At 48.3% G+C, this 17,291-nt stretch overlaps 9 protein-coding genes across 9 annotated transcripts; 5 read left to right on the top strand and 4 right to left on the bottom strand.

The window, feature by feature from the left end:
- Nucleotides 1–505: 505 nt before the first annotated feature.
- On the bottom strand, nt 506–838 carry N7503_007099 (YciI family protein; the record flags this gene model as incomplete). The annotated part of the gene is made up of 1 exon (XM_057066646.1): nt 506–838. The coding sequence occupies one exon, from the start codon at nt 836–838 to the stop codon at nt 506–508; it is 333 nt and encodes a 110-aa protein (XP_056920327.1).
- Nucleotides 839–1,439: 601 nt separating this feature from the next.
- N7503_007100 (isopenicillin N synthase family dioxygenase) lies at nt 1,440–2,530 on the top strand (the record flags this gene model as incomplete). Its single annotated transcript, XM_057066647.1, has 3 exons — nt 1,440–1,757; nt 1,816–2,116; nt 2,169–2,530. 3 exons carry the CDS (start codon nt 1,440–1,442, stop codon nt 2,528–2,530), a joined length of 981 nt encoding a protein of 326 aa, XP_056920328.1.
- A 1,588-nt stretch (nt 2,531–4,118) lies between these two features.
- N7503_007101 (fungal specific transcription factor domain-containing protein) lies at nt 4,119–6,077 on the top strand (the record flags this gene model as incomplete). Its single annotated transcript, XM_057066648.1, has 5 exons — nt 4,119–4,338; nt 4,399–4,717; nt 4,770–5,265; nt 5,328–5,822; nt 5,871–6,077. 5 exons carry the CDS (start codon nt 4,119–4,121, stop codon nt 6,075–6,077), a joined length of 1,737 nt encoding a protein of 578 aa, XP_056920329.1.
- A 496-nt stretch (nt 6,078–6,573) lies between these two features.
- Nucleotides 6,574–7,842, bottom strand: N7503_007102 (FAD-dependent oxidoreductase; the record flags this gene model as incomplete). Its single annotated transcript, XM_057066649.1, has 1 exon — nt 6,574–7,842. One exon carries the CDS (start codon nt 7,840–7,842, stop codon nt 6,574–6,576), a length of 1,269 nt encoding a protein of 422 aa, XP_056920330.1.
- Nucleotides 7,843–8,355: 513 nt separating this feature from the next.
- Nucleotides 8,356–8,691, top strand: N7503_007103 (uncharacterized protein; the record flags this gene model as incomplete). The annotated part of the gene is made up of 1 exon (XM_057066650.1): nt 8,356–8,691. One exon carries the CDS (start codon nt 8,356–8,358, stop codon nt 8,689–8,691), a length of 336 nt encoding a protein of 111 aa, XP_056920331.1.
- Nucleotides 8,692–9,190: 499 nt separating this feature from the next.
- On the bottom strand, nt 9,191–10,540 carry N7503_007104 (uncharacterized protein; the record flags this gene model as incomplete). The annotated part of the gene is made up of 1 exon (XM_057066651.1): nt 9,191–10,540. One exon carries the CDS (start codon nt 10,538–10,540, stop codon nt 9,191–9,193), a length of 1,350 nt encoding a protein of 449 aa, XP_056920332.1.
- Nucleotides 10,541–11,176: 636 nt separating this feature from the next.
- Nucleotides 11,177–11,989, top strand: N7503_007105 (uncharacterized protein; the record flags this gene model as incomplete). The annotated part of the gene is made up of 1 exon (XM_057066652.1): nt 11,177–11,989. The coding sequence occupies one exon, from the start codon at nt 11,177–11,179 to the stop codon at nt 11,987–11,989; it is 813 nt and encodes a 270-aa protein (XP_056920333.1).
- A 1,272-nt stretch (nt 11,990–13,261) lies between these two features.
- Nucleotides 13,262–14,659, bottom strand: N7503_007106 (uncharacterized protein; the record flags this gene model as incomplete). The annotated part of the gene is made up of 1 exon (XM_057066653.1): nt 13,262–14,659. The coding sequence occupies one exon, from the start codon at nt 14,657–14,659 to the stop codon at nt 13,262–13,264; it is 1,398 nt and encodes a 465-aa protein (XP_056920334.1).
- A 600-nt stretch (nt 14,660–15,259) lies between these two features.
- On the top strand, nt 15,260–17,145 carry N7503_007107 (Zn(II)2Cys6 transcription factor domain-containing protein; the record flags this gene model as incomplete). The annotated part of the gene is made up of 7 exons (XM_057066654.1): nt 15,260–15,369; nt 15,459–15,476; nt 15,580–16,113; nt 16,172–16,315; nt 16,364–16,900; nt 16,952–17,044; nt 17,116–17,145. The coding sequence occupies exons 1-7, from the start codon at nt 15,313–15,315 to the stop codon at nt 17,143–17,145; spliced, it is 1,413 nt and encodes a 470-aa protein (XP_056920335.1). The 5' UTR covers nt 15,260–15,312.
- Nucleotides 17,146–17,291: the final 146 nt, after the last annotated feature.

Raw genomic sequence — 17,291 nt, forward strand, 5'->3', positions numbered from 1 at the left:
CAAGATGCGGTCCATGCGGACTGTGAGGCAACAATAAGATACCATTGACCGGATCAAGCTAGTCTTGAGCGTAGGTCGCCTTGAATGTGTTTAAACCGCAGCCCTCATGCGCCACGTGTATTTTGGCAATTCTGTGCGGTGGCGGCGAAATGGTAGATACCAAGCTCATCCTTCAGCACCGAGTATCCGACATTTAACCTCCCTAGTTTGGTCAAGGTCTCTATATACGTCTAAGCGACTTGCAAGGTCATACATCTAGTGATTAAGCCAGATTGAATTGGGTCTATAGCAGAGTACATATCACCGTTCAATTTTGGCAGCGAAGGTGACATAAAGACTACGGGGTACGCTGGGGCGGTGACGGAATAATTGGGCTTTCAAAATACCATGCATTGAAATGATATACGAGCTATCCCTCCAATCACAGACTATGGAGATAATCCCCAAAACATTCGTCCACAAATGGCTCCAAGCTGGACAAAGTTCAAATTATAACAGCTGAGAATCACATGGGCTTGCTGACGAAAACTTTCATGGGTGTCACAACAGTCTCGTCCAGATTCCACACCCCTAGCTTGGCATAGGGATCATTGCGAACCATCTCCCACACCTCTTCCTCGGTACTGGCCTTGCAAAGATGGATGCTTCCAGTGATCTTAGTCATGCCATCCTCGAGGCTTGTCGGCTGAGAGGAGTAAATCGGACCCCCAAAGGCAATCTTGCCGGATTCAAAGTGCGGCTTGTTGTGGGAAAGGTGAAGAGGCCGATTTTCAAGTCTGGTTTTGAGGGCGTTGGTGTGGTCAGGGAGACGGACGAGGAAGTCGTTCTCTTGAGACATTTTGGAAATGATTTGATTGTAGTAGATTGATAAGGAGGGTGACGGAGGAGAGTAGCTGGCTTTGGCAATTTGGATTTCAGATACGAAGGGCTGGAGAACAAGGAGGAGAAAGGCAATTGATATTTGGATCTCACGGATCACTTTATCTGGTGCATTGTATATGAACCTTCAACTATATGATTCTACATGTCAAAAGATTGTTCGGACGTTCTCGAACATTAGATACTCCGATGCGCCATCTAGAAGATTTAGTTCTATGGGCTTACCAACAGAATTAGAGTGGTAGAATACGAACCAGAAGCGCCGCCAAGTATCCGGTGCGGAGTTTCTCGCTTCCCCGTGGCTGCTGGCTGATGATTTCTTGGCACATCAGCCAGCGGACATACTCATCACCGAGCATGAAGATCACCGAGAGTCTGAGCTCGGAGACTGGGCGACTTGATCTGTTGTCTGAATCTCAAGGCTCAGTGTAGATCATGGTGATCATGACTAATGACTCTCCAATTGTATAAGATGGCCATTAACCTCGAACCATGGAGGACAGTATAACCAGAAGAAATCATCATTTCGATATAATCAATCTAAGTTTCAAAGACACAATATGGGCAGCGTCGGAACAATCCCTACCGTTGATATTAGCGCCTGGCTTGACCCCAATAGCACGGAAGAGGGCCGCCAAAATGTAGTTGACGCAATGCGCAACGCATGCACAACCTATGGCTTCTTTAGCCTGGTCGGACATGGTGTCACACCAGAAGAGCAAGAACAGGCGCTAAAATGTGCCAAGCTATTCTTTACCCTTTCCGAGGAAGACAAGATGGATGTCTGCATCGCCAAGTCCAAGGGAAGATCCTTCAGAGGGTATGAACCGCCAGGTATCCAGGTCCACCAAGAAGGCCTGCTTCCGGATACGAAAGAGGTAAGTGTCCAAAATTCCATCTCCTATGAGCAAGACTAAGACACTAAGATTCTACAAGTGCTTCATTATCGGCCATGAGGTTCCCGAAGACGATCCAGACTGTGGTACATTCTCCACCGGCCCGAATCTTTGGCCCAAGTCTTTGCCCGAAGCAGACTTCCGCAACCCGATCATGGACTACCAGGCTCGTATGGTGGAGCTTGTAAAAGTGCTGTTGAAGATCCTCGCTCGCGGTCTACCACAGGAATGGAATTGTCCGCCCGATGTCTTGGACGCATTGGCTGAGAACAATCCATCTATCCCGATGAGACTACTGCACTATGGGCCGCAGCCAATCAGGGACGAGAGACAATTTGGAGGTAGGTCATGTTTACCCTATACATCGAGGGATTTCATTACTGACGGGTTTAGTCGGCGACCACACTGACTTCGGCTGCGTCACTATACTACTTCAGGAGATGGGTACCGAAGGCCTGGAGGTCTGGTACCCACCCACAGAGACTTGGATCCCCGTTCCTCCCAAAGAGCATGCGTACGTGATCAACATGGGTGACATGATGCAGAAGTACACGGGCGGATACTATCGGAGCGCCCGGCACCGGGTTCTCACTTTTACCAAGAATCACCGATACAGTGTTCCGTTTTTCTTGAACGGTCAGTTGAAGCTTAAGTGCACTACCCTTGATGGATCTGGATCTGAGACTATTGTTGGAGAGCATATTCGCGGGAGGCTGGTTGAGACCATGGGGAAGGCTGGCGAGAAGCTGAAGTAGACGTTTAGATATTTCTTTACCGAAGGTCTAACTTCGTGATCGTGTCATTCCTTTCCATATTTAGATAAGTTTTATGTGAAGATTGAGGTTGAATAAATTGAAGCTTTTTGCTTGTCTACATATAATTGGTACACGATACACCTTCTATAATTGAGTTATTGGATGCTTTTAGATGATAAGAGATTGGACTACAGGGATTGTTAAGACCATCGGTGATTATAAAAAGCCGAAACACGGTAGCTGCCACCCTCGTGCTATTCATGATCATTTAGAATTCGCAGCCTCACGTCCGAAGTGAACGTTCCTTCGTACGTCGCGGGCTAGCCAGGGCGATGACGATTTGGGGCGTTAGTTCGGGGCTGGGTTTCCATGCAAAGCTGAGCAGGCATTATTCAATTCCAAGAAGCGTGGAAATGACTATGTTATCTTCCTGGAGGCCTGACCCGGCCCCAGGGTGGAGCTGATTTGGAAATCGTTGCGCGTCCTCGGCCTCACGAAGCAATTGTGCAGACACTCTAACAGAGGCAAGCGTTGCGCTGATCGACGACTTGATCGTGCAAAAATGCGGGCCGCATGCAAGCCACCTAGAATATCTTGTTGCGTAAAAGCCATGTGGTGGAATGGGGGGAAGGGAACCGAGTCAGACCAATCAAAGACCAACCAGTCACTGGCGGGGGCAATGTGATCGTATTTTACTGAATTCATGGGCATTCTAATTCTTCAGCTCTTGGCCCGTTATCAAAAGTCTCACTCATGCAAGCCATCAACGCCATGAGACACGTATTTCATCCGCTGTAAAGTTAGATTACGAGTGTATGTAAGTTTCGGTATTCAATACTAGCGGTTCGTTACGAAAACCCCAGCCCACTGCAGATCATTTGTTTCGTAACATTTTCACTTCTCATCTCAGCAACGGTTGAAGATACCCGAGGTCATGCATCTATTGGCTGACGGAATGGCCCCATTGTTACATCATATGAATATTCTACTCAATATCATGTGATGCCTACAAGACTGTGGGTTACCCACATAACTTCAACCCACTCAGCCCCAGTCGCTCGCCAACACGAATTACAACGGATTAGTGAGATTCGAATGTCAAAAGTTCATCAGTGGGGCGTCTTAGTGTTACACAATCCTTGTGGATCAAACCTTTGCAGCGTCTCGCCTATTTTCGTAATATTCAACTTAGGGGCATACGAGGCTGACCCATGGACAGTGCTGATAGGCCTTCCATAGTTCATATGGTCTTCGACAAACTATACTAACTTAGAAATACGTGGATCTCATGGCGGCCACTTATGCGAAGCGCTTCCATGTGGCATATCCGAAACCATCCTGAACTCAGTATTATACTCCTGTCAGCATCCAATGTAGAAATCCAGCTCGGAAAGCCTTCCTTGGCTATCCTCTGGGGCTTATTTGATTAATTTATCTACTCCATTGTTGCCTCGTGGGGTGTCAATAATTGCCAGACTTTTAACATCGCTCAATCTCACTTCAAGCCTCAGAAAACGATTCAACATCATTGTTTTCACAGCTATCAGAGATCTGAACCACATTAGTCCTGTGGATCTTCCCTGTCATAATGTCCCAATCAACCCACAGCCGAGAGAAATCCCCACAGTCCAGACCGCAACATAAACCCGGTCTAGCCTGCGAAGAATGCCGAAGGCGGAAGCTCCGCTGCGATCGCCGCCAGCCCAAATGTGGTCTGTGTGAATCGTCTGGTGTAGAATGCCAGATCACCGCTCGACCACCTCGTGGACCCAAACGTGGGTATCTTAAGGTCCTGCAAGATCGCATTGGTGAGTACATCTCGTTTTGCAGAGGATGTCTTTAAGAAGCTAACTTTTTGTCTTGTGAAGCCAATCTAGAGGGACTCCTGCAGCAAAACAATACCACAGCAAACCCACCAAGCGACGGGGGCTCTTTTGAAAATCTGCTATTGGAGGAGCCGATTGATCTGCCACTATGGGAATTCCCAATCAACATGGATGAAGATAATCCTTTACTTGAAGCCTGCGCCCGAGCCAAGTCATCGCATTCATCTGGTGAATCCTCAGTAGAAGGAATGGCCGGCACCCCGGTCTCTTCAATGCTGGCCCTCGATCCCACACTGTCTCTTAACCCATGGAATCCCTTTGAATTTGACACTAAGATATCAGACTTAATGCAAGCCGACCTGTAAGTCTCTCGGCCTACCAATCTTCCTTCCAGTATGCTAACAGACCCTCAGTGATCAGCTCTATTTCGACCGAATCCACAACTTCATGCCTATCCTCCACCCAGGCCGGTACTTCGCTTCACGAAAACAACAGATAAGGACAGATGGCCAATGGTGCCTACAATATGCCATGTGGACACTTGCAGCTTCGGTATCAGCACACTACCAAAATGTCGGAGACTCCCTATATCAACATACCCGCCGGTCGCTCGAGACGTTGGATTCGAAAAACACGAAGCTTGAATCCATGGACCTCGAACAAGTACAGGCTTGGCTTCTGCTTGCCATACACGAATTCATGTGTATAGACTTTCGGCGAGGATGGATGAGCGCTGGTCGAGCCTTCCGACTGATCCAACTAAGCTGGCGACATGGCACCGACGGCCCAGACCAGGCTCAAGGTGACTGGATCGAATCGGAGCAGAAGCGAAGAACATTCTGGATGGCCTATTGTTTGGATAGATTTGTGAGCATGCGAATAGGGTCCCCGCTGACATTCAGTGAAACAGTAAGCAGCCTCCTTCGTCTTCCCCGAAATTTCAGTCATCAGAGTCTAATGTTGAACTCTAGATTGCCATTCGACTTCCATGTCCCGAGAACAATTTTCAAAATGATCAGCCTATTGTCATGGGCTTTCTCTCCGAGACTCTTGTCGCCGCTAGCCCAACTGTGGTATCTGCATTTACCGAGTGTATCATTGTTGCAACAATTAGTGGCCATACACTATCTCATCGCCACCAATATCCTATTCGAGACATAGGTTTCAACGCCCTGGAAGCGTTTTGGGCCCAGCATCAGTGGATTAAAGTTATCCACAACCAGTGGATGGAGTCATTCTCGTCAAAATACCCTGCCGACATGCAGCAGAGCGACCCTATGCTCCTTTTTATTGGGCTGATGTATCGAATTATCACTCTGCATCTATATCAGACTACCGCGTGTATGATCCCTGCAGCCGATGAGGAGCAGCGTGATGTTGTCATAGAAAATAGAACACGCGCATCATTGGCAGCCAAAGAGATCGTTGGCCTGATCAATCAACTATCCCATCTCAACTCATTCAAGGTTAGTCTGCCGCCTAATACATTCTCCAAGCTCTACTAACAAACATAGCTTCACCCTCTCACCCCCATACCCCTTTCACTTTGTGTGGAGTTCTTTGTCTCGAATAACGAGCCTGGCGACGGTTTTGCCAAAGAGCTACAGGATATTATTCAAGCCATCAGTTGCCTGAAGAACTTCAATAACATTGGAAAGGGAATATCTCATTTGTTCGAAGAACGCGGTGCCGCAGCGGGTATACCAGCCATTGTCCAATAGATTATTGTTTCTTTTTGTAATACCTCGATACTATAGAAACGGAGTGTCGGGCTGGCAGATGTTGTGTTTACATGGTTGTGCTTCACTGCGTTGTTACATATTTAAGTCTACGATCACCTTCAGAAGAAATGAAACGAATTATGATGTCGATGCGTTCTGCGTACTACTCAAGAACTCTCTCACTTGAGATGAATAAAAGCCTCAGAAGCAATGGAGGCTTATAAATCGCTACACCTAGGGCCTTCGAAAGTAGGCAGACCAAACACTTGAATACGAAGCCACAGAGCCAGCGTATCTTACAAGAGCTTACCATGTTGGATATGCATTGTTCGAGAGTTTATTTTGCTTGATACCACAAGTGCAGCTGAAAATACATAATTCAAATGACACGAGCCCGCTCCACCTGGACAAGGCTGATTGACGGAATCTTAAACAGCCTACTGAAAAGAAAACAAAAACGAACGACAAAAGTCTAAAAATCGAATTGGAAAATAGCTCAGCCAACCATCTCCAGCCGAGCCTGGGCTCTCGCCTCCCTCGCTTCCTTGGCTACCTGAGCTCGTTTACTCACACACGGGCTATCGGGCTGCAGCGCATGCAGATCATGCGCCTCCAAACAGGCCTGTGTACTGAGCAGCACAGCATCTGAAGTCCGGATACGCATTTCCTCCTCATATCTATCTACAGCAATCTGCAAAGTATTGTTCGTGTCCACAGAATGCCACGCAGAAATTATATTCCTGCTTAGCACAGCCGCATCGGCGACGCCGTGGTTGAACGCTTCGCCACGGTAAGATGTCATAGCATGGGCGCCATCACCCGCGACCGTGATACGGCCGTTGTGGTTATCCCAGGGCATGGGTACCCAGTCGACGAGCTTGATATGCAGGACTCTCGTGTCATCTGGGAGGGACATGACCGCGTCACGAAGACGAGGATCGAAATTTTGCGCATTGCGTTTGAACACTGCTAGCCGCTCCTCATCTGTCTCGGGGACGTTATCGGCTTCGCTCTTATGTAGCCACGACTGAATCAATTGGCCCTCATAGTATGGGTTTTCCGTCCCGAGACTTCCATTGATGGTAGGACTAGACACGAGGGAGAACCACATATACACACCAGACTCTGGATGCGTCCCCTGGAAAAGGAGAGGATCAATGGTGCGAACTGGCGCAAACTCTTCAGGCGTCATTGTTATAGTCGCGCCGACGCTGTTAACGGGAAGCGGATTGAGGCCGCCGAGTCGCTCGCCAAGAAGAAGACGACGGGTTTTACTATTGCGCCCGTCTGTGCCGACCAGCAAACATCCCTTTGTAGATGTCCCGTCCGTGAAGGTGACTTCAACGCCATCATTATGCACGTCGAATCCCGCGAGCCCCTTGTTGTAGCGGATGTCAATTCCTTCGCCAAGTAAATTGCCAAGTAGGCGGCGGTTGACACGGTGACGCTTCGTTGGGGGTATAACGTATTTTGGGTTTCCGGTCGCTAGATCGATGAAGCAGAAGCGGCGACTGTCGTCCAGGGTTGGGTCCACTTGAATGGACTCCAGGCGATTGAAGAGCTCCTTGGGGAGGCACTCTTCGAGGGCACCGAGTGCCCAATGTACTGTTAGAGCCCACCCACGGCCCTTTTCAGTATCATATGAAGTGTCGCGCTCGTAAATTTCGTAGGGGATGTCGGCTTTTTTGAGGGCTTGGGCTAGGGTCAAGCCGACCATGCCGGCGCCCATGATAATAACGGGGAGAGTGGGAGGTACGCGCGTCATTTCTGAATGCAATTGATGTGAACGCGAAATTTGGAAAATATTTATCTAATCAGTTTTCATGGAGCTTTATCATCACGATCATCTTATAAACATATTTATTGTTATACGTCGATTGAGTTTTTGGAGATCGGGGGGTCAGAAACTCCGAGGGAGTCGGGATAAGCTATGAATGGTCGGACATACAACCATCAGACCCTGTTGGGTATACCCCGACCCAATTAATCTTACTACTGATGGCATTACCTTGACCTAAATCGGAGTTACCAGCAGTGACCCCACTCGGCAGATTGTCCGTCCACGCTGATCCATTCTATCTTCCCACGCTCTATAAATACACGATGAATTTACATTGTTCGGGGTCAAATCTACAGATCAATTCAATTCACATTATAACAGGCAGTCGAAATTTCTATTATCTTTCAACCATACTACAGTGAGTCAGCCAGCTACATCTGACCTGACTCATCATTTGACCACAACTAGATCTTCTCTTTCCACCTGCACATAAACAACATGGCTACCCCTCAACTCTACGACTGGCTCGTCCAGACCCCAGCCAACTCCGAAGACCTCGAAAATCGCATCAATACCCGCCCTGCCCATCTCGAGCATAATAAGCCGCTCATCGAGGCTGGAGTCCTTGTCTGGGGTGGTCCCGCGCTCGCGACACACCCACAGACCGCCGAAGACGATCTCCTGATTACTGGTAGTGTGATGTGTATTCGGGCTGAAAGTGAGGATGCTGTGCGGACTATCATTCGCAATGATCCTTATGCCAAGGTTGGATTCTGGGATGCAGAGGGTGCCGTGGTGACGCCTATGCGATGTGTTGTCCGAAGGCCACTGTGAATTTAGCTCTTAGTGAATCTTTCAGTCGAGTCCATAGTTTGGAATAAATAGACTTGCATATTTTTAACTCGCCCTTCTTTGAATGACTCACTCTGTGGGCTTTATTTCGCTGATTATCCAATTATCAATACTGCTCCATTCGAAAGAGGACCCCTCAAATATTCTTGTGTTGCTTTTATCGCAGAGGACAGCCTTGCATCTATAGATCTGGCTCGCTCGTTCGACTTCAACAACACAACCAGGAGATAGCTCTGAAATCTAAACATCACTCGTCAAATGTCTCTTTTTAAAGATTTGTGAATCTGAAAGACCTTTGATCTGTTCATTGTCATTCCACTAGTCCATTTGAAGCGACCAAATGCATTCGCTGAAAGCCATATAGTCCAATTAACTCTAATTTTTGATAACGAAAAAGAAATCGTGTTTCATAATTTGAAGCAAGACATACTTCCTTTGTCTGACTCTCCACCTTTAGCGATGCTCATTCCACCCTGCTTGTTTAAGCCTTCACCCCGACTCTAAATCCATACAATGCCACGCGCACTCCAGCATACATGAACCCAGCCACAAGGGCACTAACTCCTCCAAATATCCACACCCCGTGCCAATTCGTATTTCCAGAATGAGCCAAGATCGCACCTCCAGCAGGTCCACCAGCCAGAACGCCAAGACCGATCATGCCGAATCCCATACCAATGCGAGTTCCAATCTTGGACTTGTCCTTCGTCAGTGCAACGAAGCATAGAGGAGGAAGACCAATCAGTGCACCGCTAAAGAAACCTGACAACACTGCGATGACGATGAGTCCAGCTTGTGTCGTCACGGCTAGCATGCACAGAATAAGTATGCCAACCAGGATGCAGCATGGAGCGATAAGGTTGAAAGAACCCGTCTTATCCGCCAACGCATTGGGCACAGTCCGACCGAAAAAAGAGCCTGCGTTGAGGATGGGCAGGATGTAGAAGCTCATACTTGTATCGGTGATACCGGTCGCACCACCAAAGTAGGAGATATAAAAGAGCAGCACGAAAAGGCCCATGAACGCGATCAGCGATGTGAGAACAAAGGTCATATAAGGCACATCCGTAAAAGCGGACCAGTCAACCAGACTACGGGCGCGTGGCGGCTTGACACGCTGACGCATAACCGCGATGGGGATCAGAAGCGTGCCCAATGCAATGAAGCCAATGACTCGAACAGCCCAACCGAAACCAAGCGGCCCGATGAGTTGATTCAGTACGATCGGGTAGATGATTCCACCGAGGGAGGAACCTGAGACAGCAAGTCCAAGCGCCATACCCAGTCGTGAGCTAAAATATGTCGGTAGAACGGATACACACGGCACAAAGAGGCACCCAGCGCCAATGCCAACGCAGAAACCTTGGGCTAATAACACCTCGCCGTATGTTTTGCAAAGACTCAGCATCATGTGCCCGAAGACAATTCCGAAGCTACCAATTATCAGGAGCAAACGGAGGTTTCCGCGGTCGTAGATTGGACCAGTGATAAATCCGACCATGAGTAGCATTGTAGCTTGAATTGCGCCGATCCATGAAATATCGGATGATGAGCGTGTGAATAGTGCGCCTGATTCGTAGTAGGTTTGGAAAACACCGAATGCATTCAAGATTCCCCAAGTGTTGAAGAAGAGCATGAAGCCACCGGCGACATGCAGCCAAGCGACGAGTCCACCATTTGGTGGAGGAGGCCCCATCATAGGAGGACCCTTTGGCGGTTCTTTTGGCAAGTCATCGCTCTGGGGCGTTAATGGTATCTCAAGGGTGGACGTCCCTGAATTCTGACCTAGAGTCAAAGATGATCGATAGCGGTCTGGTGTCTCAGTACTCATGTTGTCAAAAGAAGTATGTTTTGTGTGTGTTCGAGTACCAAGGCCGGATGTAAGATTAAATAGCGACTTGTTCGCGTGGTGATGTATAGATCTTTGAATCGGAGCGGAGTTAACCGGACGGCCCGTCCCGATGGGGAAAGAACGCTTAACTCCGAGTCCCGTTTCTGGCAGCTACACTAGTCCGGATAAAGCTAGCGTTGAGCACGTTGTTTAGGCCTGTTTTCCTTGTGATTCGGATTATCTACTGATCATCAAGCCTCTTTCATCATGAAGTGAGAATCTCCTCGTAAGTTGGGAAACGCCGAATGTAGAAAGACCTGACCAATTATGACAGAGTTTGGCAAATTTACCTCAGCTTCGGCCAGCCCGTTCTTGGCTCAAGGCTGATTCTCAGGAATAGTTGAGAATAGATATTCCACGTGGAATAAAGACTCCGAGATAACGTGGGCAAGAACCAATTATGTTCCACTGATATGCGATTCCACGGGTACTTGCATAGAATAGAAGAGGGAGAAAAGAGGCTCTGGAACATCTATAGATAGTCTAGATCTCTGAAAAGCCTTATGGAAAGGCAAGATTTTGACTTATACACATTTCTCTCCTCAAGCCTACTGTCACTCTAGTCTCGCAATAGACATGACAATACAAGATTCCACGTTAAAACTACCTCGCATCATATGCCTCCACGGAGGTGGCACAAATGCGCGAATCTTCCGCATGCAATGTCGCGTCTTAGAAAGCACTCTCCGATCAACGTTCCGCCTCGTCTACGTCGAAGCACCTTTTCATTCACAGCCCGGCTCAGACGTGACCTCTGTATACAAGAATCATGGCCCGTTTAAGTCCTGGCTACGCATCACATCCTCGGACATCGCCCATGAACCACGCCACATTATAGAGTCTATAAACACAGCCATCGCAACAGCAATGTATACAGACACGCAGTCTGGGGCGACGGGCGAATGGGTCGCATTACTGGGCTTTAGCCAAGGTGCCAAGCTAGCTGCGAGCATTCTCTTTGCACAACAGTCAATGCAGCGGCGCGCAGGTCCAGACGCTGTCATCTGGCCGAATTTTCGATTTGCGATTTTGTTGGCCGGCAGGGGGCCTTTGGTCTGGCTGCTACCTGAGAAAAACGGCATTGCTTCATCTATATCTGCTGGTCTTGTTGATGCGGCTAGTCCTTCTATTGGAGGTCATGAGCCTGATATTCCGATGCATTCAGATGAGCATATCTTGCGAATTCCTACGGTACATGTTCACGGGCTGAGGGATCCGGGGCTAAGGAGCCATCGGGCGCTTCTGAGTAACTATTTTGAAGAAGATTTGGTATCTGTGGTGGAGTGGGAGGGTGATCATAGAATACCAATCAAGCGGAAGGATGTTGATGCTGTTGTACAGGAAATTTACAGTTTGGCGAAAGTTACTGGTGTACTAGACACATGGTGATCGGGCCTCTTTCTGATTTGATGTCAGCTGGGCTTTCATACAAGGCTTGCGGTGGCGTGTGGCGTTTTGTGAAGAAATTTGGGACTGCCAGACTGTGAATCTTACACGTGGTATTTACACAGATAGATGCAGATTTTGAGCAGAAGATATAGCCTCCATTGTCCACTTTCTCCACCTTGAAATCCTTACCAATTAGATCGTACAAAGCCGACCGGACTCCGTGAACAATACACGTGGCTGACACATGTTGTCTTAAGTACCCGAGTTTACGGTCTGGACAGCCCCCAGCTGCAGGGTCTGCTGCAGGTGTTATTGGCTGATGGGAAAGTTTGATTTCGCAGGTAGTAGAAACTTTAAATATACTTTGATTCAGTACCCACCTAGGCAGCTGTGTTCACATGCATATACGGGTTTTACCTTGGTCGAAAGCAGCAGCGTCGCTTAGTATGGCGCTTTCTTAATGCTTCCAAGGCTGATGTATCTGTTTGGAATAGCATGTATTCTATTTTGAGAGGAAATTGCGACAACAAAGATCTGGTTTTACCTCAAGTGAAGAGCTATGTGATTTTCAGTTTATGAACTTCAGCCGTACGGACATGAGTTTGTTTATCATTGATTCAGCTTACGACAGGGGGATGAAGTGGTAACGAGGAGAGGGTGAGTAAGATGCTGACCAGGGGAACTGCATATCAGCAAATTGAGGGTAATCTACCATTCACTCTTTAAATCAGTCACCATAACCAGGCGGCATTAGTGCAGTTGGGAACACTGTTGACGCTGAGATGGCACGCTAGGAATATGGCATCGCCTCGCGTTATTCAAATTAGGATAGACACGAACAATTACATCCTGGGTAGGAGCAAGCGATGACTCAGTGGGTATCACTCCTGGGCTACCTTCACATCCAGGATAGTGGGCGGAGTAATGTGAGCGATTAGATACTGCATATATACTCGATAATATTATTCTACATCGAATACCACACCTTACCTAGCATCGTTAACGTGGTGTTCCGGTCCACCAATCTTTGTGGTGTTCAATCATAGTGTTCTCCTCACCACATTCTTTGAAGTCTCTGTAAGGTAGAATGAATTCTTGGATGATTTGAAGTTATTGGCATGGATGAACCATTGAAAGGTACAAATTTGCGTAAATGGGATTTAATTACATGAACAGGATCTTTCAAAACGAGTCTAAAATTAGCCCAATCAATGCGATAAAGTATACATCAACTTCCACGTGTCCTCGCACATGCGCGTCTTAGCCTGGATCTTATTTCGCAGCAGCCAAGATATCCGGTAGCATATTAGCGGTATTATTCCAAACTTGACTGGATCCAGGCACAAATAGTGTTCCAGTATACCACGTGTTCAGATGGCCCTGGAGGGCATACATATCACGATAAAATCCATTCCTGATATCCTCTACCTCAGCCGCAAGATGGAAAGGTCCGAAATCGGAGAAAGCAAGAAACTGGGGCTCAGGGCGAGTGGTAGCACCCGTGACCTTCTGAAGCATTTTGATAGCCTGACGGGCCTCCTTTTCAATCCGCTTCTGGCTGACTGGAGTCACGCTATTGTACCAGTAGTAAAGAAGTCCATCAACCGAGGACGGATTAAAGGAGACCACGGAGGGGATATCGGCGATGTTGTAGGTGTTGTTGGTAGCGTAGTTCTTGTAACTGGTTCCACTGGCAAGACCAGTATTGCTAATAACACCACCGTAGTAGGGCAATCCGTAAATCTTTGAGAGAATCCTGTTCTCGCGGGTATCTAGACCAAAGCTCTTCATATTCTTGGTTGTCGGGGGAATGCCAACAATAAGCTGCTTGGCAACTATGAGCTTTTTGCCTTTCGGAGTTTTCACGACGAGGCGCACGGGGTGACTGCCGGTAAAGTTGCGATTACCCGAGATGACAGTTGAGTTCATAAGGATATCCGCGCTGAGCTCAGTGAGCGCGTTGCGATATAACTCCGAATTGTCGCGGTTGGCATTGCGCACGGCTGCACCATTATCCTCATGCAGCATGAGGTCGTTGAGGTCATTGAACACGTACAAGGCCGGAATATCTAGCAAATGGCCAGGCACGGCAGGGCGGGCCAAGGTTGACATTGCCGAGTCTTGCAGGTTATACTTGGCGACGTAGTCCACCCAGGGTAGCAGGAGATCCTCGGGGACAGGGTTAGGCAGCTCAATTCCGTTATTAAGATACGGATATTTTGCCAGCTCGTCAAGGTAGTCCTGGTGGAGAGAGCCAGTGGTGAGGTTGAGTATGGTACCCGCTTTGAAGTCAGAATAAACAGGGTTCCCGAAGGAAGAAAATGCCACATCAGCGAGAGGTGTGTTGAGGCGCTTGAAAAAATCGCGCACAACAGTGTCATTGTCATAGAGTTGAACACCGAAGTCGACCGAGCCCCCACTTATGGGGTCTTCGTAGGTCATCGCATGACCACCCAGACGGTCTGTCTTCTCAACCATGACAAATGATTTGCCTTGGTCCTTCAAAGCAATAGCAGCGTAAGTGCCAGCTGCACCACCACCAACAATGGCGAAGTCACGCGTGATGACATCGCGTGCAGCAAAAGAGGATGGCTCAAAGCTCTTTGCTGAGGGGGCAGCCAAGGCCGGAAGAGCAAAGCAGATGCTGCCCAATGGAGTAAATGGTTTCATTATTGGAGGAGAAGTCGAGTTTTGAATTGTTGTAAGTCAAGCTGCAAACTCACTGCATTGACAATGATAGACTGCATGGATCTCACGTTCAATATATACCCCCATCTGCGCCCAGCTAAAATAGTAACTCATCGTGATGGCTCGCCACGAGAACGCCCGGCATTCCGACGGAGAAACTGTGGACCTGCTTCGGGCGACGCTATGCGCGACGAATCCTGCGAGGCCAACTCGAGAAACATCGTGAGATTTGGCCACTGAGGCTTAGCGTGAAGATCAAAATCCCGTAAAGGTCTTGGGCAAGATCAAAACAAGCTTGGCATGGAAGATGGAACGGTAACGTTAAAACATACCGCGTAATACCGGTACAAACACGGTTTTTCAGAACACGAGGCGGGCGCTACTGTACAGTAAGCGGCACTAAGATAGCCTTGCGGCCACTATGGGGCCGCCCCTCGACTAGCCTCAATTGGGTTAGCGTTGAGCGGCCGCCTAAAACCCCGCCGATCCCCGTTCTTTGTTCGGGCCCTCAGTCACCCGTACAGTTGCAAGGACACTTTGCCTCACGTTGCGGAGAAACGAAATCTTTGCATTCCTGTATATGCAAAAGAAAGTTTAGTGGCGTCATATACGAATCTCGGAAGAACCCCGGCTGAATGGTTTACTTCGGCCCTTCCAAGGGGTGTGAGACCTGCAAGGGCAGACGGAAGAAGGTCAGTCGATCCCTGCTAGTGCTTTTGCTTTGACGTGGTTCCTGCAATAGACAGCTCATACGATACAATCAATCCTAACATGTCTACAGTGCGATGAGACCCGTCCGGTATGAGCCAACGAATCACATTGCATACTTGCATTCCCTGTGGCACAACGTGGCTGCCGGTCATGAGTGCTGCCGCCAATAAACATAGCACTAACTTCTGCAGTCTTGCTTGAGATGCCTCAAAGCAGGCCGCACATGTCGAGGTTACGAAGATACTGGAAGCGTCATCTTTCGCCAGCATGAAAATCAAAGTGACAGCCAACCCCAGTCTAAGCCGGCTTTCAAGTCGATGGCCCGCAAATGTAGCTTGGCTGCTCGAGAACCGGTCCCAGGAACTGACTTCCTCCCCGACGATGGTCCCCCAAAGGAAGTAACACAAAACAGAATCAAAGAACTGGCGCTACAGGCCTTTTTTTATGACTATACTGACGTCTCTGTGAACTCTTCCATATCGGGAGGCTTTTTGGGTGGCCTGGAGCCGATCGTGCAAGATTTAGGACTAGACTCACACGTGGCAAACGCATGCAAAGCTGCTGCTTTCGCCAGTAATGGGTTAAAGCTGCGTCGACAGTTCCTGATACAGCAGGCCGAAACCTTGTACCACGAGCTGCTGGGATATCTCGCCAGTTCCATGCAGGCCCCGGCTGCAAGCAGTCACGAGACCCTAATTATTGCAATACTGCTGGGGCTCTATCAGGTATTTTTCACCTCCAATTTCTATGTATTTGACGATATGACAAGCTGACACGTCGCAGATGGTGGTGGCTGAAGAGGCTAACCCAGGCCACCATACAGCCCATGCTGGAGGCGTGGCTGCAATCCTGCAGATTGAAAACAATCCCTTAGAGCTCGTGCAGGCTGTTTTGTCTGGTCATCCATTGGTTCTTAATGGGAAAAAGGTAAGACTATTTCGTCCGTCTTCTGTATTATGATCTAATCTCTCGCAGAATAATGCTCGGTCTGCACGTGGCACAAGCGGTGTTGATCAGAGTTTATATAATCTGTTGATTAAACTGAACCCCATCTGGAACCGCACGGAGGCTCTCCTCGCCGGCCCACCCGCTCCACTTTTCTTTGAGGACGTTTTTGCCTTGAAGTTGGAAGCGATCGCGCTAAATCACGATCTTGACATCTGGCAGCAGAATCAAAGTCAAGAGTTCAGGCCAACTACAGTGGATCCAGGACTTCCGCCAAGGCCCAATCCCGGGGCAGGTTACAGGCACGGTCGGATTGATATGTACATCGATCTCTATGTCGCTGCCTTGTGGAACTTTTCCCGTATCGCACGATGTTTACTCATCACCCTGATCATGCGGTTGTCGGGTGTGCTCGATGATGGAGTTAATCATGATGCGGATCATCAGGAGGCTTTGCGCCTTGTAGAAGATATGATCGCATCCATTCCTTACCATTTATCGGAAGATCTGCAAGTATTTTTGCGTGAGCGACACGATCACACCAAAATCACCAACGCTGGGCGACCGGTAGGTGGCCTTTTACTTATGCACTCCATTTATATTGCGTCACATCTCCAGATTTTCCCACTGGAGATGCGTGAATATTTCAAAACATGCCTAGTCTGGATTGGACGGAGGATGGGAATTGGACAGGCTGCTTTCTTAGCACAGGTATGTTTTTCTCCTCATTATCTACTATACTTACATTGCCGGTCCTGACCCATGCTAGGCCCCCCAAATAGACAACCAATACTTTTCCGGTGGATGCCTGATCGTATTAGCAGGACTACTCATCTAGAGTCACAGTTCAAAGGAAGAGAATCATCTGTGAAGAGTATTTGAAGGTTGTGTCACATTTATATAACTATAACTAAAGCAACGCGTTCATGTCAAATTCCAAGATTCAGTGCACCCGACC

The sequence above is a fragment of the Penicillium pulvis genome, assembly GCF_028828015.1.
Source record: "Penicillium pulvis strain IBT 33274 chromosome Unknown contig_5_segment0_segment0, whole genome shotgun sequence".
Lineage (NCBI taxonomy): Eukaryota > Fungi > Ascomycota > Eurotiomycetes > Eurotiales > Aspergillaceae > Penicillium > Penicillium pulvis.